General features: G+C 55.6%; 3 protein-coding genes and 1 non-coding gene across 4 annotated transcripts; 3 read left to right on the top strand and 1 right to left on the bottom strand.

The window, feature by feature from the left end:
• Window positions 1-904: 904 nt before the first annotated feature.
• On the top strand, window positions 905-4885 carry Vps37d (VPS37D subunit of ESCRT-I). The gene is made up of 4 exons (XM_042688145.1): window positions 905-1071; window positions 2015-2186; window positions 3070-3152; window positions 3824-4885. Exons 1-4 carry the CDS (start codon window positions 934-936, stop codon window positions 4184-4186), a joined length of 756 nt encoding a protein of 251 aa, XP_042544079.1. The 5' UTR covers window positions 905-933; the 3' UTR covers window positions 4187-4885.
• Window positions 4886-10181: 5296 nt separating this feature from the next.
• Dnajc30 (DnaJ heat shock protein family (Hsp40) member C30) lies at window positions 10182-11849 on the bottom strand. Its single transcript, XM_042688136.1, has one exon. The coding sequence runs from the start codon at window positions 11847-11849 to the stop codon at window positions 11067-11069; it is 783 nt and encodes a 260-aa protein (XP_042544070.1). The 3' UTR covers window positions 10182-11066.
• Window positions 11850-11901: 52 nt separating this feature from the next.
• Bud23 (BUD23 rRNA methyltransferase and ribosome maturation factor) lies at window positions 11902-19130 on the top strand. Its single transcript, XM_042688155.1, has 12 exons — window positions 11902-11971; window positions 12075-12112; window positions 13769-13864; window positions 13954-14036; window positions 14129-14225; window positions 15198-15294; window positions 17040-17090; window positions 17463-17548; window positions 17711-17756; window positions 17919-17977; window positions 18727-18816; window positions 18903-19130. Exons 1-12 carry the CDS (start codon window positions 11924-11926, stop codon window positions 18955-18957), a joined length of 846 nt encoding a protein of 281 aa, XP_042544089.1. The 5' UTR covers window positions 11902-11923; the 3' UTR covers window positions 18958-19130.
• Window positions 18469-18596, top strand: LOC122114902. The gene has a single exon (XR_006148664.1).
• Window positions 19131-19343: the final 213 nt, after the last annotated feature.

The raw sequence follows: 19343 nt of genomic DNA, 5'->3' as shown, positions 1-19343 counted from the left end.
AGGAGAACTGGAGGCTGTCCAGTAGTGACACCTGCCTTTCCTTGAACTTTAGCACAGTGATCTTATCGGTGATCTCCTTGTCCGGGAGATAGGGCACAGCTCACAGTGGGAAGCTGCAGGTCATCACTTAGCTATCATGAGATTGGTGCTGTCGTGGTTAGCGTGTGTGTGTGTGTGTGTGTGCGTGTGTGTGTGTGTGTGTGTGTGTGGTGCCAGGGGTTGGCACCAGGTGCCTTGCACGTGCTAGGCCAGCGCTTTTCCACGGAGCCTCCCCCCGCCCCGCTGCGGGGTGTGGGTGTGAAAGGTGCCCATTCACTCGCCTACTCCGTGGGAAGCAGCGACGGTTCACTACTTATGGTATGTGTTTCAATGGTAGACTCCTTTTACAGAAGAGGAGAAACTGAGGCCCGGGGAGGGTGAGTGTTAGTCCCAGTCACCATCAAGGAAGCCAAACTCTGAAAATTGTGTCAATGCAAGTGGGGTGGGGAAAACATGACCTAGCCCTGCAGATTGTGGGCGCCCGAGGCGCGGGAGGGGAGGAAGAGGGAAACGGGGACCAGCCTGGGGGGCGTGGCGGGATAAAAGGACGCAGATTTCTGCGGGAGGATGAGTTTGCGGGAGAGCCTCCGAGGGGAGGCGGGGTGCGGCGGGCCAGGGGAGGCGGGGTGCGGCGGGCCGGGCTGGGGCGTGGAGGGGTGCGGCGCGCCGCTCCCCGCCCCGCCCTCCCGCGCTCCCGCGCTCCGGCGGCGCGGCCCCTTTAAGAGCGCGCGGCGCGCCCCCTGGCGGCGGCGCGGCGGCCGGCGCGGCGCGGATCCCGGAGCCGGAGCGGCGCGGCGCGGAGCGGAGCCGGAGCGGCGCGGCGCGGAGCGGAGTCGGGCGGAGCGGGCCGAGCGGGCCGAGCCAGCAGCCGAGCTGGGGGCGCGGGCGGGCGGGATGTACCGGGCCCGGGCGGCGCGGGCGGGGCCGGAGCCCGGCAGCCCGGGGCGCTTTGGGATCCTCAGCACCGGGCAGCTGCGGGACCTGCTCCAGGACGAGCCCAAGCTGGACCGGATCGTGCGGCTCAGCCGGAAGGTAGCGCGGGGCCGGGCGGGGGGCCGGGCCGCGGCCTGCGGGGCCTGCCGGGACCGCGAGGCCCGCGGCGGGGGCGCCCCGGGAGGCCCGGGCGGGGCGCGGGCCCGCGGCGGGCGGGGGGCGTGTTCCGGGGCCGGGGGGCGGGGGGCGGCCGTGGCGCGGGGCCCGGCGGCTCGGGGCCGGGGCCGGGAGCCGCGGAGGGAGCGTGCGCGCCCGGGGCGCGGGGGGGAGGCGGCGGGGCCGCGGGCCCGAGGCCGCCGCCGGGGAGAAAGTTGTCTTCCGCGGCCCAGGCCCGGCGCCCGGGGCCGCGGCGGGAGGAGCGGCCGCCCCCCGGGGCCCGCCGCCCGGACGCGCGCGCGGCCCCGCCGCCGAGACCGGGCTCCGCCAGGCCGGGCCGACCGCCCGCCGCCGGCCTCGAGAGGCGGCCGGGCCCGGGAAGCGGGAGGGGGGTGTGCTCGGGGCGCGGGGGCGATCGGGGGGCGGGGGGCGGGCGCACACACCCAGCACCCCCGGCCGAGCCCCGGGCCGGGGGACCCGTGTGGTCACCACAGCCACCTGAGGAGGAGGCGGCCAGACAAAGCCTGCACGCTGGACGAGCAGCTCGTGGAAAATGGGACCGGGAGGGAGGGAGGGAGGGAGGCGGGGGAGAAGTCCTCCGGGACCCGAGCAGACATATTAATTGAAAAATTAAAAATTAACTAACATTTGTAGAGGCCTTGATAGTTTGGTTCACTAGGGGTTCACAGCCACCCTAGGAGAGAGGCGACTGTAACTCAGGGTGGAAGAGCACCAGGCCCAGGGCTGGAGTGAGAGCCGGTCCCTTGTCAACCTGTTGGGCTTCTCCCCCTTGTGGCTCGGGGTGTGGAGGGGGCTGTTGGCTGTGCCCCTGGGGTTGCCACATATCTGGCGGACCCCCCGATTGCTCACCTCTTCTCTGGGGCAGTTCCAAGGTCTGCAGTTGGAGCGAGAGGCGTGCCTGGCCTCCAACTATGCACTGGCCAAGGAGAACCTCGCCCTGCGGCCTCGCCTGGAGATGGGCAGGACGGCCCTGGCCATCAAGTACCAGGAGCTTCGAGAGGTGGCTGAGAACTGCGCTGACAAGCTACAGCGACTGGGTGAGGGGACAAGGCGAGGCCCTTCGGGAGAGGCCCGCTGTTGACCTCCTGGTTGGTTGGCCTTGACATAGAGCAGGCTAACCCTAAAGGGTGGGGGTAGTCCTGACCCTGGGCAAATGTGAGTGGTGCTGAATCCTTGGAAGGAGTTGGGCTGGAGGGTTGGGAAGAAAGGGACCCGAAGCCCTAGTGTTTTAGAGGTCAAAACTCTTCTTTTTTTCCCCCACCTTTTGCCAGTACTGAAGTTTGAACTCAGTACTTATGCCTGCTAGGCACCCTACCACTTGACACACACACACACACACACACACACACACACACACACACACACACACACACACACACACACACACACACACACACACACACACACACACACACACACACACACACACACACACACACACACACACACCTTTTTTTCCAGATGGGACTTGCATTTTTGCCATGGGAAGACCTTAGGCTGGGATCCTCCTACCTATGTCCTCCCATGTAGTTGGGATTAAAATGGGCACCACCACACCCAGCTTCTTAGTTGAGATGGGGGCATGCTGTGTTGTCTGGGCCTGCCTCAAACTGAGAGCCTCCTGGTCTGTGTCTACCAGTAGCTGCGATCATGCATGTGAGCCTCACAGACCTGCTTCTTTCTTTGCTTTTACACTAGAGGCAGAATATTAGTAGGGGCTGCTTCACCTCTCACCTGGTTTTGGAAGTCAGGAGGCCATCTGTCCACATCACTCAGTGTCCTGTGATTAGTAATGGACAAATGAGTAAACAAGGCTCCACAGAGGAGGCGAGACACTTAGGCTCACACACAGAGCCAATGGCAGAGGTCTTGGGCTTTGGTCTGGCCTGGCCTGTCACTCTGTCCCTCTGTGGTCCTCAGAGGAGAGCACGCATCGCTGGAGCCCCCACTGTGCGCTAGGCTGGCTGCAGGCTGAGCTGGAAGAAGCTGAGCAGGAAGCTGAGGTGAGGGGCGAGGTGGCTGGGCCTAGGAACTGGAGGGGATCCAACCAGTCCTATTCAGCTCCATCATAGGCTGGGAGCTCCTGGCCCACAGAAGGGCCCCAGGCGGCTGTGGGGACCCTTCTCCACCCTCCCCCCACACCCCCAGCAGCAGAGGGCTGGATTTGCACAGCAGTGAGGCCCAGGACTCAAGACAGGGTAGGGAGCCTTGGAGGGTATGGATGAGAGGACCTAGGGCCAGCTTGTGTATGGGGTTTGTTTTGCTGTTTTCTGAACCCAAGACCCCTAGCTTTTTTCACTCATGGCTGGTGCTCTACCACTTGAGCAATCCCTCCAGTTCCTTGAGGATCTTGGATAGTAGTGATGATGTTGCACTTCTTGGATTTGAACTTCAGGCTAGGCAGGTGCTCAGCCACTTGAGCCACACCCCCAGCCCTTTTGGCTATAGTCATTTTGCAGATAGGGTGTCTGGCCGACCTTTTGGAGTGTGAGACTCCTGATCTCTGCCTCCCGAGTAGCTGGGATCGTGGGAGTGCACCAGCAGGCCTGGCCTAATGCTTGGATGTCATGACTAGACATGGGTTCCTGCCCCTTCTCTGACCTCAAAGTGGGGGGCTATGGTGGGAGGGGTGGGAGCAGCCCCAGTCTCCCAAGCTTCCTGTGCCCACTCCCAGGTGCAGATGGAACAGCTGCTGCTTGGGGAGCAGAGCCTGGAGGCCTTCCTGCCTGCCTTCCAGCGAGGCCGGGCCCTGGCACACCTGAGGCGGACGCAGGCCGAGAAACTGCAGGAGCTGCTGCGGCGCCGTGAGCGCCCCCCACAGCCGACCCCCACAGCAGCTCCAGATCCCCCCAAACCCTTTCCACCCGCAGCCGTCCTGCCCACCGGGGCTGCACGGGGGCCACCAGCTGCACCCAGGAGCCTGCCCCCTTTGGACTCCCGCCCTGTGCCCCCCCTGAAGGGCTCCCCGGGGGTCCCCCTGGGCCCAGCCCCTCTGCTAAGCCCACGGCCCTCGCAGCCAGAGCCCCCCCATCGGTAGGGTCTGGGGTGTGGCCCCCCTGTGGGGGCCCAGACAAACTTGATTAGTGGCTCCTCCTCCCTCCCCACTGCCTGGGTGGGGGGAGGGGCAGGCCCCTCCCCCTGGCCTCTGGCAGGCCCTGGCCCTGGAGGCCACTCTGGGAGGAGGGTCTCCCCAAGTGGCCCACTGAGGGCTGGGGGGTGGGGGGGTGGGCACTGAGGAAACTGCCTTTTTCGTCTCCCTGGCTGGGGCCTCCAGGGTAAGGGACCAGCCCCGTGACAGATCCACTCACCCGTGGAGGCCAGGCAGGGCGCCCACCTCCCTGGGCCCTGCCAGGGGGCCCATGGCACCCTACATCTCCACTGGGCTCGAGCAGTACCAAGGCCAAGGCAGACAGGATTGCCCCTTCTGGGCCTGAGCCCACCTTTCCCCCAGTTCTGGGGCCCACCGCCTAGGAGCCAGGTGGTCAGCCCCCAGCGTAGCGCTACAGCCCTCAGGCCTCTGCGGGCACTGCCCAGGCTGCAGACCCTAGGGCAAGGTAGGCCGGGACATCTGACCTGCATCGGGCAGAGTGGGCTGTCCCTAGGAAAGACCGATCTGTATTTTTCTGTCCCTGTCTCCTTAGAATGGAAGCTTTTTGAGGGCAGGTCCTTGTGTTTGTATGTTTTGTCCCCAGCCCCGCCTCCCAGGGGCCGTCAATAAATGTGTTGATAAAGATGATGCTGCTGCCTGACTCCTGCCTGCACTTAGGGGCGCAGCGTCCACACCAGCTCCAGCTCGTCCTCCTTTTGAGATGTTCCCTGGTCCTTTCCCATGCAGGGCCCAGCTGTCCTTCCGAAGGCCCAGTGCTGCTGCTGCCTCCTCCAAGAAGCCTTCTCTGGTTACCAAGCCATGAGAGCCTTTCCCAGTCTCACCTCCCAGCACTTGCTCCACCTCCACCTCAGTTTCCTCATCTATGGCACCTTCCCCCCATTCCCAGGTCACTTGTCAGCCCAATCAGAATGGCACCTGCTCCGTCCGGCCTTCCAAATGACCATCCCCACTGGGCAATGGAAAGGTTTGGTAGGATGGAGGGCACGTTCTTCAGCTAGGTTTACCCTGGGTAGCCAGCTGGCTGGTGAGTATGGGCCAAGAAGGTGGGTAAGCAGAGCTGGGCATGTTGGTACACATCTGTAGTCCCAGCACAGAAGACTGAAGCAGGAAGAGTACAAGTTTGAGGCCAGCCTGGCTTCCATTGAGACCCTGGATCAGTTACAGGCAAGTCTAAGGATATGGAGTTTGGCCAAGAGGCACGGAAGTTCTTACAAGCAAGAAGAGGGCAGTCAAGAGTGCTAAAGCAGTAGAGCATGGTGGCTCAGGCCTATAATCCCAGCTAGTCAGGGGTGGAAATTGGGAGTATCACCATTTGAGGCTAGCCTGGGCAAAAACATTGAGACCTATTTCACCCATAAAAATAAAAACTGGATGTGGTGGTACACATGTGTCATGCCAGCCACAGGAAGTACAAATAGGGAGATCACTGGCCTCTGGCAAAAATGTGAGACCCAATTAGAAAAATAAAGCAACAAGGGATGGAGGTGTGGCTCAAGTGGTGGAGCACCTAAGCTGTTTGCCCAAGTTCTGTACTAGAAGTCGCCCCAAATGGCATGTTTAGGGTAATGAGCTGTGGGATGAAGTTCTGCATTAGAACTTCATGGGAAGGATGGCACCAACCCGGCTCAGATGAGGCTTATGGACACAGGTGATGCCCATGGCAGACGTGTGTGCCCTCACCCACCCTGCTCTCAGGGCACACGCACAAAACCCCACACCTGCTCCTGCTTACAGGGATGTTCACTGGCCTTTGGAACCTAAAGGAGAAATGGGGGTTGGTTAAGGTGGGCATGTTTGAGCCTTTCCTTACTCTAACTTGGGGAGCAGCCTCAGCAACCAGTGTCCCAGACTAGGTCCAGGCTCCCAGAGCAAGTGAGAAGCAGAGAATGCAGACTCAGGCAAGAAAAGGGCTGGACACGCAGGCCTATAATCCCAGCACTTAGGAGGCTGAGACAGGAGAAACGCAAGAACCAAAGGCATGGGCTGAGATATGTAGGAAAACTCTCCCACTAGTCTTACACAACAATGAAAGAAAATTTATAAAGCCCTTGCTTGGGCTAGGAATGTAACTTAGTGATAGAGTGCTTGCCTAGCATGCGTGAAGCCCTGGTTTGATTCCTCAGTACCACATAAACAGAAAAAGCCAGAAGTGGTGCTGTGGCTCAGGTGGTAGAGTGTTAGCCTTGAGCAAAAGAAGCAAAAAAAAAAAAAAAAAAAAGTCAAGAGTTCAAGTGCCAGGACTGGCAAAACAAAACAAAAAGCCCCTTGTTTGCAAGTACATGGAATATTCTGGAAGGTTCCTTCCTGTTGCCTGAAATGTTCCAGGAGTTCAGCATCCCTGAGGGTCTACATTAGGGGTTCCCTAAGAATAGCCCTGTTACAGACTATTAGTGTTCTTACAAACCCAAATAAAGAAAAAATAGCCCCCACAAAACAAAACTCACTTCTTTAGGAGTTTCTGTCCCACGAGGAAGTCTTAAAGTTATCTGTCTCTTCATTTGGGAATTACTAACTTCTCTGTGTGTTGCTGTCTTCTTGTTATGACACATGATGACATGAGGGTTTTTGTCCCTTCAAGACACACACACAAAAGCTGAGACTGGAGGAATCTCAAGACCTACCAGCTGTCCCTTCTCTCAGCCTTCTATAGGGTCTTGGCACGTTAGAAGTTCATTTCCATAAAGGGCTGTTGGTAGCCACTCACAGGTATCTATGGGACCTTCTGAGAAGTCAGTCAGGACAGTGACACTTGTTGGCATAGGGCAACTGTTTTTTCATTTCACTGGTAACACAGTGGGAGTCTCCTGCTAGCTAGGCAAGTGCTCTTCCACTTGAGCCACATCTCCAACCTCATGTTTGTGTGTGTGTGTGTGTGTCAGTCCTGGGGGCTGAACTCTGGTCCTGAATGCTGTCCCTCAGCTCTTCAGCTCAAGGCTAACACCCTACCACTTGAGCCACAGCGCCACTTCCAGCTTTTTTCTGCTTATGTGGTGCTGAGGAATTGAACCTAGGGCCTTATGCATGCAAAGCAAGCACTCTACCACTGAGCCACCTTCCCAGCCCTCCAGCCCTTGTGCAGTTCTGGGGCTTGAACTCCGGGGCCTGGGCACTGGTCCCTGAGCTTTTTGCTCAAGGCTAGCACTCTTACCTCTTGAGCCACAGCACCACTTCTGGCTTTTTCTGTTTATGTGGTACTGAGGAATCGAGCCCAGAGCTTCATGCATGGTAGGCAAGCATTCTACCACTAAGCCACCTTCCCAGCCCAACCTCCAGCCCTTTTGTGTTTTGTTTCTGAAGTAGACTTATTTCTTTTGCCTGAGCAGGCCTTGTCAGTCCTCCTGCCTCCACCTCCAGAGTGTTGAGATTATAGGGAGGCACTGCAAGTCCCAGCCGATATTTACATCTTACTATGGGACTGGAGATTCAATTCAGGGCCTAGGGCTTGCCTAGCGAGTGCCATACACTGGAGGCACAGCCCTGGAGGGACAGGCTCTTGGTGATCATCTCAGCTCGTGCTGGGACCATGCCGGAGGCCACAGGATGGCAGGGAAGGAATCCAGGGAAGATGTCCTACTCCATCCACATTGGGGCTCTGCCAAGAACCACAAATGAAGAGCAAGGAGGGAAAAGCAGTTTGGCTCAAGAGGCATGAAGTCTTGAGTCCAAAGACAACACAATCCCCCGGCCTGTGTGTTTGGGTCCTGTTGCCTGTGCCCCATCTCCACCGCCATCCCCCCAGGAAGCATGCCCACATTCACTCAGTCTCCTACTGTACTTTCAGCTCCTTCCCTGCCCCAATTCCTCCATTACCAAGAGGTGGATGATAGCCCCTAGAAGGAAGGAGCCCATGCCCAACTCACTGTTTACTAGGGTGGGTAGAAGATCAAGGATGCCTAGAGAGGTGGGGAAATACATTACTGTGGAAACTGGGTCCTTCAAAAGTCTCAGGGCAGAAGTCCTTTCCTAAGGGGTCAGCTATGGCCCAACACTAGAGTAGAACAGACCTAGTTCTGGGTGGTAGGACAGGCTTGAAGTCGGATGGTAATTAATAAATATGGACTGCTTTGCTTCAATTTGCATGGGATGTTTGGCATGTTCCAGAAATTTCACTTCATCTGGACAGGCACCCCAGTTTGAAGGCTTCTGGAACTTCCTATATACCTACAGGTAGGAGGTCACAGGGGACATTCTTGGCTGTAGTTTACACTGACAGCAGACTTGAAGGTCAATGGGTCCGTGGTATTACAGACCATGAGTGCTTTTACAAACCAAGAACAAAAGGAGCCCTCCCTTTTATTTTTGTAGTCTAGGCTGGTGTGGAACTTGAGATCCTTCTGCCTCAGTCTATCAAGTTGCTTGTATTACAGGTGTGTGCTGTCAGGCCCAGTTTACACCTTAGTTTCTTGGTTTGAGAAATCACTGATTTCTGTCCTTTTTTTTTTTTTTTTTTTTGGGGGGGGGGGGGGTCCGGTCGTGGGGCCTGAACTCTGGGCCTGGGCGCTGTCCTTGAGCTCTTCAGCTCAAGGCTAGCACTCTACCACTTGAGCCACAGCACACTTCCGGCTTTTTTCTTTTTGCTTATGTGGTGCTGAGGAATCGAACCCAGGGCCTTGAGCATGCAAGGCAAGCGCTCTACCACTGAGCCACCTTCTCAGCCCCTGATTTCTGTCCATTTTGCAAAGCTTAGCTTACTACCTTTTCCAAATATGAAAGACAATAATATTAAATGCTTTTTTAAGAAGCATATATCTCCCTTACCCCCAAACCAAGGCTCCCTGAATCTACCAAGTCTAACTAGTGGGGGGATCAGATCCTCACTGTGGAATTGCATAGCAGATGGCTGGGAGCTTAACCACCCCCCACTCCATAAGAGAGACAGACAGAGACAGTGATCAATGGTTTTCATGAGAACAAGCTGGACTAGCAGTGGATTTATCTTAATTTGTACAAGGATCTGGCACAAAATATCAAGAGTAGAAACTCCTATTAACACATCAAAGCCCCCTGGCTTTGTTATATCCTTGACATGGGCCTCCATCCTTACTGAAGACCTCGTGCAAGGTGTTTCTTCTTTGTGCAAGTATGCACATATGTGGCACTGGGAACTGAACTCAGAGCCTCTTGGTCTACCACTGCAGCCACACTTAAACTTTTTTTTTTTTTGTCGGTCGTGGGGCCTGAACTCTGGGCCTGGGAGCAATCCCTCCACTCTTCAGATCAAGGCTAGCACTCTACCATTTGAGCCACACCACCACTTCCGGCCTTTTCTGCTTATGTGGTGCTGAGGAGTCGAACCCAGGGGCTCATGCATGCAAGGCAAGCATTCTATCACTGAGTCACCTCCCCAGCTCCCTAGTCCTTTTGCTTTTAGTTTTACAACTAGGGTCTTGCACTAACTTTGACTGGCTTAAAATCAGTTCCCTTTCCTGGACTTAACAGGTGTAAGCTACCATAAGGCCCAGGGGGCTTCCCTTTGGAAACCTACAGCAGTCTTTTAGTCAGTACTACAAAGGAACCCTGTCTCTCTTGGACCACCAGGTGGTTGCTCAGCAGCACTGGCTACAATAAACTTGCAGAGTTCCAAGGACATGGCTTGTGGGGCTTGTGAACTTTGCCACACCTAAGTCCATCTGAGCTCTGAGCCCATCTACTTCCTTTCCTTTCTCTCCCTTTCCTTTCCCTTTCCTTCCTTTGTCCTAGGCTGGCCTGGAATTTTGTGTATGCACACACACATGCACGGCGCAAGTCCTGGGGCTTGAACTCAGAGCCTGAGCACTGTCCCTGGGCTTCTTTTGCTCAAGGCTAACACTCTACCACTTGAGCCACAGCTCCACTCCTGGCTTTTCCTGTTTATGTGGTACTGAGGAATCAATCCCAGGGCTTCATGCATGCTAGGCAAGAACTCTACCACTAAGCCACATTCCCAGCCTTGGCCTAGAATTCTTCATCTACCTGTAAAGTCTCCGAATGACTGGGATTACTGTGACAGCTACAAGTGCTGTGTGACAGTCAGCAGTTAGGGATGGGGGTGGCTAGTACAGGGAAGAGAGGTGACAAGCACACTTCCCAGCTCAGCTGAGATTACACTATGTAAATAATTGCATGGGATGGAAACTCTGGACTGTAGTAAAGTGTGACAGGCCGCAAGGCAGCAAATGATTAACCTCTGCCTGTGACAACCACACAGCAGCCAAGGTCATTCATGAGGTACACAAAATGGCATACTCCTTATGCCAGATGACCTTGTTTTCCCAGTTCCCACTGCCACAGACAGAAAGGAGAGCCGTGGGGCAACCCAAAACAAATAGCGGTGCTTTCCAGGACCACATTCATCCTGGGTCAGTCAGCTCTCACCTGTGGATTCAGAAATGGATAGAAAGACAAAGTTTGGGCAACCCCAGGATTGTTCTTTTGGCAGCCAACTAGGTCAGAGAAAATATTGCACGGGGTTTTGGCCACAAGGGACAAATACTGTAGGCCCAAAGGCAGACAAGTTTTGCTGAGATTTTCCAATGAAGCCTCAGCAAGTTGTTCTGCAGGCTGAAGGAGAAGGCAACCTTTAGAAGCAGGGACCCCGGAAATCCCTTGATCATGGGATTTCAGGACTCTCCGTCCGTTAGGAAGCCCTCCCCACCCCCCACCTTAGGGCATGGAAACACTTCCTTCGTAAGACGATTCTTGGCTGTGTGGAGCAGGAGGGCAGGGCGTAGGGGTGCGGTTTCTTCACACCCCAGCAGAGGTAGTACATGCAGGCCGGTCTCTTGTGCGGGCTGGCTGGGGTGGCTCCTTTTTACTCTCCCTTCTCCAGTTAAACCCGAAAGCCGAAGATGGCGAAGAGGGCAAAGAAAAGGAGAATCAAAGACAGGTCTCGGGTCTCGTCCCAGCGGAAGCCCCTCTTGGCCCGCTCTTCCTGGAGTTTACGCAGGGCTTCCCGGCGGGCCCGGAGGCGCCGTTCGCGCTCCAGCTGCTCTCCGTAGTGCGCCTGGTAGAAGGCGTCGAAGTCGAACATGGTGCGATTGGCATCCGACGCGGAGCGGCGTCCGTCCCGAGCGCGGTCCCGGCTGGCCGAGGCGGCGGGCGGTGGGGCGCAGGGCGGGTCGGGGTCTGCCGCCGACACCCGGGAGGGCCGCACCCCCGGCCCGCGCAGGTCCTCGTCGGTGAGCAGCCCGCGGTCGTACTTGCGACGCAGGGTGGCGCTTCCCAGCACCAGGTAGGCCTGGGCGATGCGCGAGAAACGCTCGGCGGCCTCGCTGCTCCCCGAGTTGCGGTCCGGGTGGTAGAGGAAGCTCTGCCGGTAGTAGGCCGCCTTTATCTGCGCCTGCGAGGCGGTGGCGGGGACGCCGAGCAGGTCGTAGAGCGCCGTGCGGGAGTACGTGCTCGCCCACACCCGGGAGCCGGGGGCCGGGGCCGCGGAAAGCCTGGGGGACGGCCACCTACCCGGGAGCAACAGCCGCGACCACTTCAGTCTCTGCGTGGCCGCCATTTGAGAGGCGGACGGGCCGCTCCAATAGGAGCCGCAAGTTGTTGTCAGGGCGTCGGCCCCAGTAACCAATCTGCTGAGAGCGAAGGCGGGGGACAGAAAGTAGAGCATGCGCGTTAAGGAGCGGTCGCGGGGCTAATGACGTAAAAACCCGGTTCCGGAAGGTGCGCCCGCCACTGTGCACGATGGCGTGTCGGAGCCGCCGGCCGGAGCATCGCGGTCCCCCGGAGTTGGTGAGTACCTGAAGGCCCTCGGAGACCCCCCCCCCCCCATTCTACTCTAGGCCTGATGCGTCTGGAAGCTTCCCTCCACCTGCCATTTCTTTCTTTCCTGCAGTTTTACGACGAAAAAGAAGCCCAGAAATACGTCCGCAAGTGAGCAGACTGCTGGCGTCGGGGCTCCGGGGCGCCAGTCCAGGGGACCGGCAAGTCTTCCTGGGAAAGCGTGTAGCATTTGGGGGGAGGGGGGGGAAGGAAAGTCCCTGGGTCAGGTCTGTGTCTACCACTGGTAAAGTTAGTTGAAGGGGCTCGGGTGGTTTTCAAAGTTCAGTGGCATAACTTGTTCTAAGAAGAGTAAACTAGAGGTTGGGGGCGGGGTTCCGGTGGTTCAACCCCCAGGACTGCCAATATAATGTAGCCATTATATTCGGTGTACATTTGTAAAAACCGAACTGTGTAACTTGAGGGTAGTGATGAGATGGTACGGGGGGAAATGGGGGGAGAACAATGGAAGGGGATATATTGATCAAGAAAAGTTGCACTTATCTGACTTAGGGAGTTGAAACGTTTTGTTGTTGTTGTTGTTTGGCCGGTCCTGGGGCTTGAATTCAAGACGTGGGTGCTGTCTCATAGCTTCTTTGTGCTCAAGACTAGCACTCTGCCACTTGAGCCACAGCACCACTTCCAGCTTTTTCTGAGTAGTTTATTGGTGCTAAGAGTCTCATGGACTTTTTTGCCTGGTCTGGCTTCAAACTGCAATCCTCAGATCTCAGCCTCCTGAGTAGCTAGGATAACAGGCGTGAGCCACCAACACCCAGCTTGAAACTGTTATTTACAACAACTTAGTAACTAAAGAAAGAAAACATAGGGCTGGGAAGGTGGCTCAGTGGTAGAGCGCTTGCCTTGCATGCTTAAGGCCCTGGGTTCGATTCCTCAGCACCACATAAGCAAAAAGAAAAAAGATGGAAGTGGCACTGTGGCTCAAGTGGTAGAGCACTAGCTTTGAGCTGAAGAGCTGTGAGACAGCGCCTAGGCCCAGAGTTCAGGCCCACGACTGGACCCAAGAAAAAAGAAAGAAAACATAGGCTTATCGTGTTACCCTATTTACAGTAACACTAAATATTCACCATAACTGGCTGCATATTGTCTGAATTTCATAAAGGATAGTTATGTATATAAAGCCATGTGACAGAAAGACTTGAGCAGCAACTTTTAAGTCTACCCTTTCTATATATATTACATACTCAGTCTCTCATTTCTGCTCAAACTGGAGGTCCAAACAGAGGGTCAACAAAATAATCTTTCTTCTAGCTGCAGAGCTGTGTCTAGTGTTTTGAAACTATTTTGCATGATTATTGTGTGTGTGAGAGATTTTCTTTGGGATTTGGGAAAGTACTAAAATTTGAACTTAGAGCTCTTCTCTTTCCCTTTCTTATCTTGGGATCTACTTGAGCCATGTCTTCAGACCTTTTGCTTTAGTTTTAATCTTGCCTCAGACCTCAAGCCTGCTGCCTCTGCCTCCCAGGTAGCTGGGATTACAGGCATGTCTTTGAATCACATTAACTTTTTGCTAGGACTGACCTCAAAGGTTTGTTTACCAAGTAGTTGAGATTACCTTCATAAGCCTACATGCCTGGCTTCTTTTAAATAATTACAGTTGAGTTTGTTAATCTCATATTAGAATTACTAGGTAAAAGGGTCAGGAAAAAGGACCCTGGCTGACTTTTTTTTCTTCTCTTGGATTATTGTTGTTCTAGAAGAAAGATTACCCCAGAAATACTTTTCTACTAGCTTGTGTTTTTGCCTTCCCAGCTCTCGGATGATTGATGTCCAGACCAAGATGGCCGAGCGAGCCCTGGAGCTCCTTTGTCTGCCTGAGGGTCAGCCCTGCTACCTGTTGGATATTGGGTGAGATGTGAGGCCTGGCTACAATCACTTTGGTGGTATGGAGCTTCTCTGTACTCACCACTGGAGGGCTCTGTGATTGTGTTTTCCAGCTGTGGGTCTGGGCTGAGTGGAGATCACCTCTCAGAGTCAGGACACTACTGGGTGGGCATTGACATCAGCTCGTCCATGCTGGGTGAGTATACCTTGTGATGCACTCTGCCCACCACACTCAAGAGTGCATAGCCGTCCTTATACCATGCCCTCCTATTCTCATCTCTGCTGTAGATGCAGCCTTGGACCGTGACACAGAGGGAGACCTGCTTCTGGGGGATATGGGCCAGGGTCTCCCTTTCAAACCAGGTTCCTTTGATGGCTGCATCAGGTGAGTGTATTCACTTCCTGCTCTTAATATTTAAGCCACTGCTTCCCAAACCTGGCTGTGAAGCAGTTACACAGGATGCTGAAAAATGTTCCTCTCTTAGAAGTGATGCTGTAGCTCAAAGTGATAGAGTGCTAACTTTGAGCAAAAATGCTCAGGGACAGTGCCTAGGCCCCTGAATTCAAGCCCCATGACCAACCAAAACAAAAAAAAACATACCTCTCCTGAGATGTGCAGATTTATTGGACAGATAAGGCACACACACACACAATGTCAAAAGTATGTCAAAACCACCTACTCTGGACTAGAGATGTGACTCAGGTGGTAGAGTGCTAGCACTAAGTAGTAAAGACCCAGCAAGAGGCCTGAGTTCAAGTCTCATCCCTGGCAAAAAATAGAAAAGAAAACCCCAAAACCTCTCTAGTTCTGAGGTCATCCTCTGCTGCCAGGTTCCGGCACTGGTTTAGGGAGCTGGGGGTGATGATGTTAACTGTTTAGGAAGGTTGTTTCCAGGTGGATTTGCAGAGCACCTGGTGGTTGGTGTCGCATTGAGAGGATAATGGGTACTGAGGCAGTGGGGAGGAAGCAAAAGCTGGGGAGAGGGAGGCAGGCCCCACCCAGTGAGCCATGGAGTCCTGCGGCTGAATGCACAGACCAGAGGACATAGAGCCTCATGAGGATTTGGTGCCTTCATCACAGGTGAAGGAGGTGTGTGAGCGGTACCGGGTAGGGCTGCCCAGGGGTTTCATTTGATAGATGGAAGGGAAGGGGGCAGGTGTGCACACAGCCTAGACACACAGGAGATGCTGGTAGCATCCAGGATCCCCTGTGCTGACTCAGACTGAGTGGCACCCTGTGTGTGCCCTGGGCCTTAGAGGAGATAGTTTGTAGGAAGAGCTGGGGGCAGATCCTTCAGCATGGGTGGGGAAGGCTGGGCTCTCCTGACCCTGACCATGTCCCTCTCCTCCTTTCTAGCATCTCTGCAGTGCAGTGGCTCTGTAATGCCAACAAGAAGACTCACATCCCTGCCAAGCGCCTGTACTGCTTCTTTACTACTCTCTATTCTGTTCTTGTGAGTATGGGGTCTCTTCTCCTGCCCTGCAGGTTGTGAAGGGGTCCCTTCATAAGCACTTTAACAGGACCTTCCTACGGCTGCTCGGTCTGAGGCTCAGCCTCATAGAAGTCCAGGCAGTGTGTGGGTACTTCTAGAAGCTGGAATGTGCTGTCTGCAAACAGTATTTTAACCTGGAACTAGGTCACTTCTGATGACCTTAGTTTCTGAGCTCTCTTCTGCTTTTTGGTTTTGTTTTTCTGAGACAGGGTCTTGCTCTATAGTCCAGGCTAGTCTGGAATTTGAATACGCCATCCTCCTGAGGGCTGGGATCACAGTTGTGCATCCTTTGCCTGGCTTTTTTGGTTTGGATTGGTTTCTTTTTTGAGACAGCCAGCTATATACTGACCTAGAACCTAAGTTTCCCCTCAGCCTCCTGAGTGCTAGGATTCCAGGCGTGTCAGCACTCCCCCATTTTCTGCCTCATTTTATCTGTAAGTTGGTTTGGGACAAAGGCATTGCATCCAGCCCTCAGAGGACATGATCTGGACCTCCCACCTCAGGACAGGACAGCCCGTGGTTTACCAGAGCCATCATGAATATGCTGCCTCTTGTTTTGTGTTTTTTTTTTTTTGTTTTTTTCTTTGGTCCAGTCATGGGCCTGAACTCTGGGCTTGGGCACTGTCCCTCAGCTCTTCACCTCAAGGCTAGCACTCTACCACTTGAGCCACAGCGCTACTTCCGGTTTTTTTTTTCTGCTTGTGTGGGTGTTGAGGAATCGAACCCAGGGCCTCATGCATGCAAGGCAAGCGCTCTGCCACTGAGCCACCTTCCCAGTCCCTGTCTCTTGTTTTTGTACTTGGAAGCATCGGCTCCAGTTTTGTTTTGTTTTGCCAGTCCTGGGGTTTAAATTCAGTGATTTGGTGCTCTCCTTGAGCCTCTTTGTGCTCAACGCTAGCCTGCTACCACTTGAGCCACAGTACTACTTCCACTTTTTCTGAGTAGGTTATTGGAGATAAGAGTCTTATGGACTTTCCTTCCCAGCAAGCTTCAAACATTAATCCTCAGATCTCAGCCTCCTGAGTAGCTAGGATTATAGGCATGAGCCATGGTACCTGGATTGATTGATTGATTTTGTGTGTGTGGGGGGGGGGGGGGGGTTGAGAGAGGGAGAATACTGGGACTTGAACTTAGAACCTCATGCTCTCTGTAGGCTTTTTATGTTCACAGCTGGCATTCTACCACTTGAGTCACACTTCAAGTCCAGTCTTTTCCTGAATAATTGGACTTTAGTGGCCTGGCTGCCTTCAAATTTTGATCTTCAGGTCTCATTGTCAGCCTCCTAAGTAGCTAGGATTACAAGAGTGAGCCACAGCACCCAGTGGTTGCAGTTCTCATTAAGATCAAAATATGTTTTCTCCTTGTTTGAAGGCTCTGGATGTTCCTATCTCCTCACCTTCTCCAGACTCACAGGGTCTCTTGTGTTCTCCCTTCTCTGCTTTTCTGCTCTTCCTCTTACCCTATGCCACCTCCAGCTCTCCCTCATTCTTCAGGTCTGCTCAGGACCTCAGAGAGGACCCACCGAGCCAGCCCTGCCCTGTGGCCTGGCCCTCAGGGTAGAACTGTCCATCCCTGAAATGGCCCTGTTCCTAGTATGGAGGTCCTGTGGCAGGGCTCCATTTGCATTCAGTGGTGGAAGGAGGGGTGAAGAGTCCCAATCTGGATACCCAAGGCCAGGGAGGTCATGACATTTCTGTTGCTTGCAGGTCCGAGGAGCCCGAGCGATCCTACAGCTATACCCTGAGAACTCAGAGCAGGTAAGCCTTTTGGCTGCTTAGAAGTGTGGGGAAAGGGAGAGGGGAGGCGCTGGCTTCCTCTCTCACCTGCCCTGCATATAGGTGAATGCCAAGGCCATGTTGGACCTCGTGACTTCCAGGATGGGACTCATCTGGAGAACCCAGTACATAAATGGGCGTGCCAGAGGCCCTGGGCAGTCATCGAGCAATTATTTGAGCTCGGGAGGGACTTGAGAGACAGGTGACCACTGTGCGGGCTCCATTGTGGGGTCTCATGGGGAAGGACATCGGTGTCCACTTCAGAGGCAGCCCGGGGCCACGCCCGGCTTCCCAAGGAGTGGGGCAAAGCTTCTGCCTCCACCTCCCCGCCAACTCCTGCCCTCGTCCTCGCAGTTGGAGCTGATCACGACACAGGCCACGAAGGCCGGCTTCACGGGCGGCGTGGTGGTAGACTACCCCAACAGTGCCCGAGCAAAGAAGTGAGTACAGACCCCGGAGCAGGGCTCTGCCCCCATGTGGGTGGAGCCTCAGGGGACCTGGGTGGGAGTGTGGACCACCAGGGTCTGGGGGAGCCAGGGAGTAGGCAGGGCCTCAGGGTCTGGCCCAGACCTAGAAGGCCTAAGGCTGCGCTCTGCTTCCAGGTTCTACCTCTGCCTGTTTTCTGGGCCTTCAACTTCTCTGCCGAAGGTGAGGGGCCCTGGGTTTGCGGCTGGGGCGGGGGTGCGGCTAGTGCAGGACCTCTGTGCCACAGTGGGAAGCAATGCCTGGTGGGGGACCCGGGCCTGAGCCTGCTGGTCGGACACCCAGGTGGGGGTAGATGGGGCTCCTAGAGCACTCTGTGTCCCACAGGGGCTGACAGAAAACCAAGATGCCGAGCAGGCCACGGAGTCGGCGTTCACTCACCAGAGGTGAGGCCGCCCCTGGGACAGGAGGGCTGTGGGTGAAGGGTGCCAAGTGCCAGCGTGGGCGCAGAGGGAGCCTGCATCTAGTTCCAGGGATGTGGCTCACGGGACTAGGAGCCTTCCAGAGAAGCAGGTCACGGGATGAGTGTGGCTCAGGCAGGGCAATCTCAAGTTCAAGGCCAGCTCCAGCTGCATAGTAACACCCTGGCTTCCTTCCCAACACTGTCGGGAGCGGGAGGCACTGTAGCTTTCACCTGTCTCCCTTAGTCTGTCTGCGTGTTTCCTCATGCTGCCACCTGGCTCCCACCTCTCCACACATGTATCACCCACAGAGAGGTATCACTCACAGAGAGCTTCCCACCACCGCCCTCTCCCTGCCCCCTGCATGGTGGGGCCTCACACCTGCCCCCTCGCCCATGGGTGTGGGCCTGGGCCTTGCCAGCCTTCCCACCCCCCCACTCATGCTGGCCCTGGACAGATGGGTGCCTGGAGCCCAGGGCTGCCCTCCAGTGTGCTGTCAGGGGTCCCCTGTCCCCTCAGCCAGAGCAGGAGGCCCAGATTAGGCTTGAGGATGCTCGTCGGGCTGCCATGAGCCGGCGGCCTCGTTTTCCTGCCTCACACACCAGTGGGTGCCAGGAGAGCCCTGCCCCAGCTGCCTTGCCCCTCCTGGAGGCTGCACAGGGGGGAATCAGGGCTCTGGGAAGAAGAGGGGTCCCAAGCCCTCCCCTGATCTCACAGCTACATCTCTGGGACAGGCTTCCGCACAGGACCTCACGTCGGGCCATGGTAAGAAAGAGCCGCGAGTGGGTGCTGGAGAAGAAGGCGCGCCGGCAGCGCCAGGGCAAGTATGTGCTAGGCCCAGCAGGGCGGGCACAGGGCCACAGGGGCCTGGCTGCAGGCAGGGTGCCCCACTTAACGCTGTCTTCCACAGAGAAGTCAGGCCCAACACGCAGTACACGGGCCGCAAGCGCAGACCTCGCTTCTGAAGGGTCCCATGCCACCCTATGGGGCCACCGACCACGGCTACCCAGAGGCTGCCAAGAGCTCTGCAGTGCTCAGCATGTTCTCATCTCTGCAGAAGCACTGAGGACATCTGATTTTATTCTGGAAGGAATAAATGACTTTTTGTGGACCACTGTGTGGCTCCCACGACAACAAAAACAAATCTGTACTGGACAAGAGCTTTCTTTCCAGCCACAGGCAGGTGTCGCAGGACTGGGTGTCTCTCCTCTAACCATTAACCACAAGTGGGGAAGCATGGTCGGGTGTTAGTGGCCTTGGGTGGGAGGTACCCACAACCACAGGTGGTGGGGTGAGGGGCAGCCTGTCCAGGAGGCATAGACATTAGCTTGCCAGGACAAGGAGCACAAAG

This window comes from Dipodomys spectabilis, unplaced genomic scaffold (genome assembly GCF_019054845.1).
Source record: "Dipodomys spectabilis isolate Male_0828 unplaced genomic scaffold, ASM1905484v1 ptg000112l, whole genome shotgun sequence".
In the NCBI taxonomy this organism is placed as follows: Eukaryota; Metazoa; Chordata; class Mammalia; order Rodentia; family Heteromyidae; genus Dipodomys; species Dipodomys spectabilis.
The sequence above is the reverse complement of the archived record's forward strand: the minus strand, read 5'-3'. Positions and strand labels throughout refer to the sequence as shown.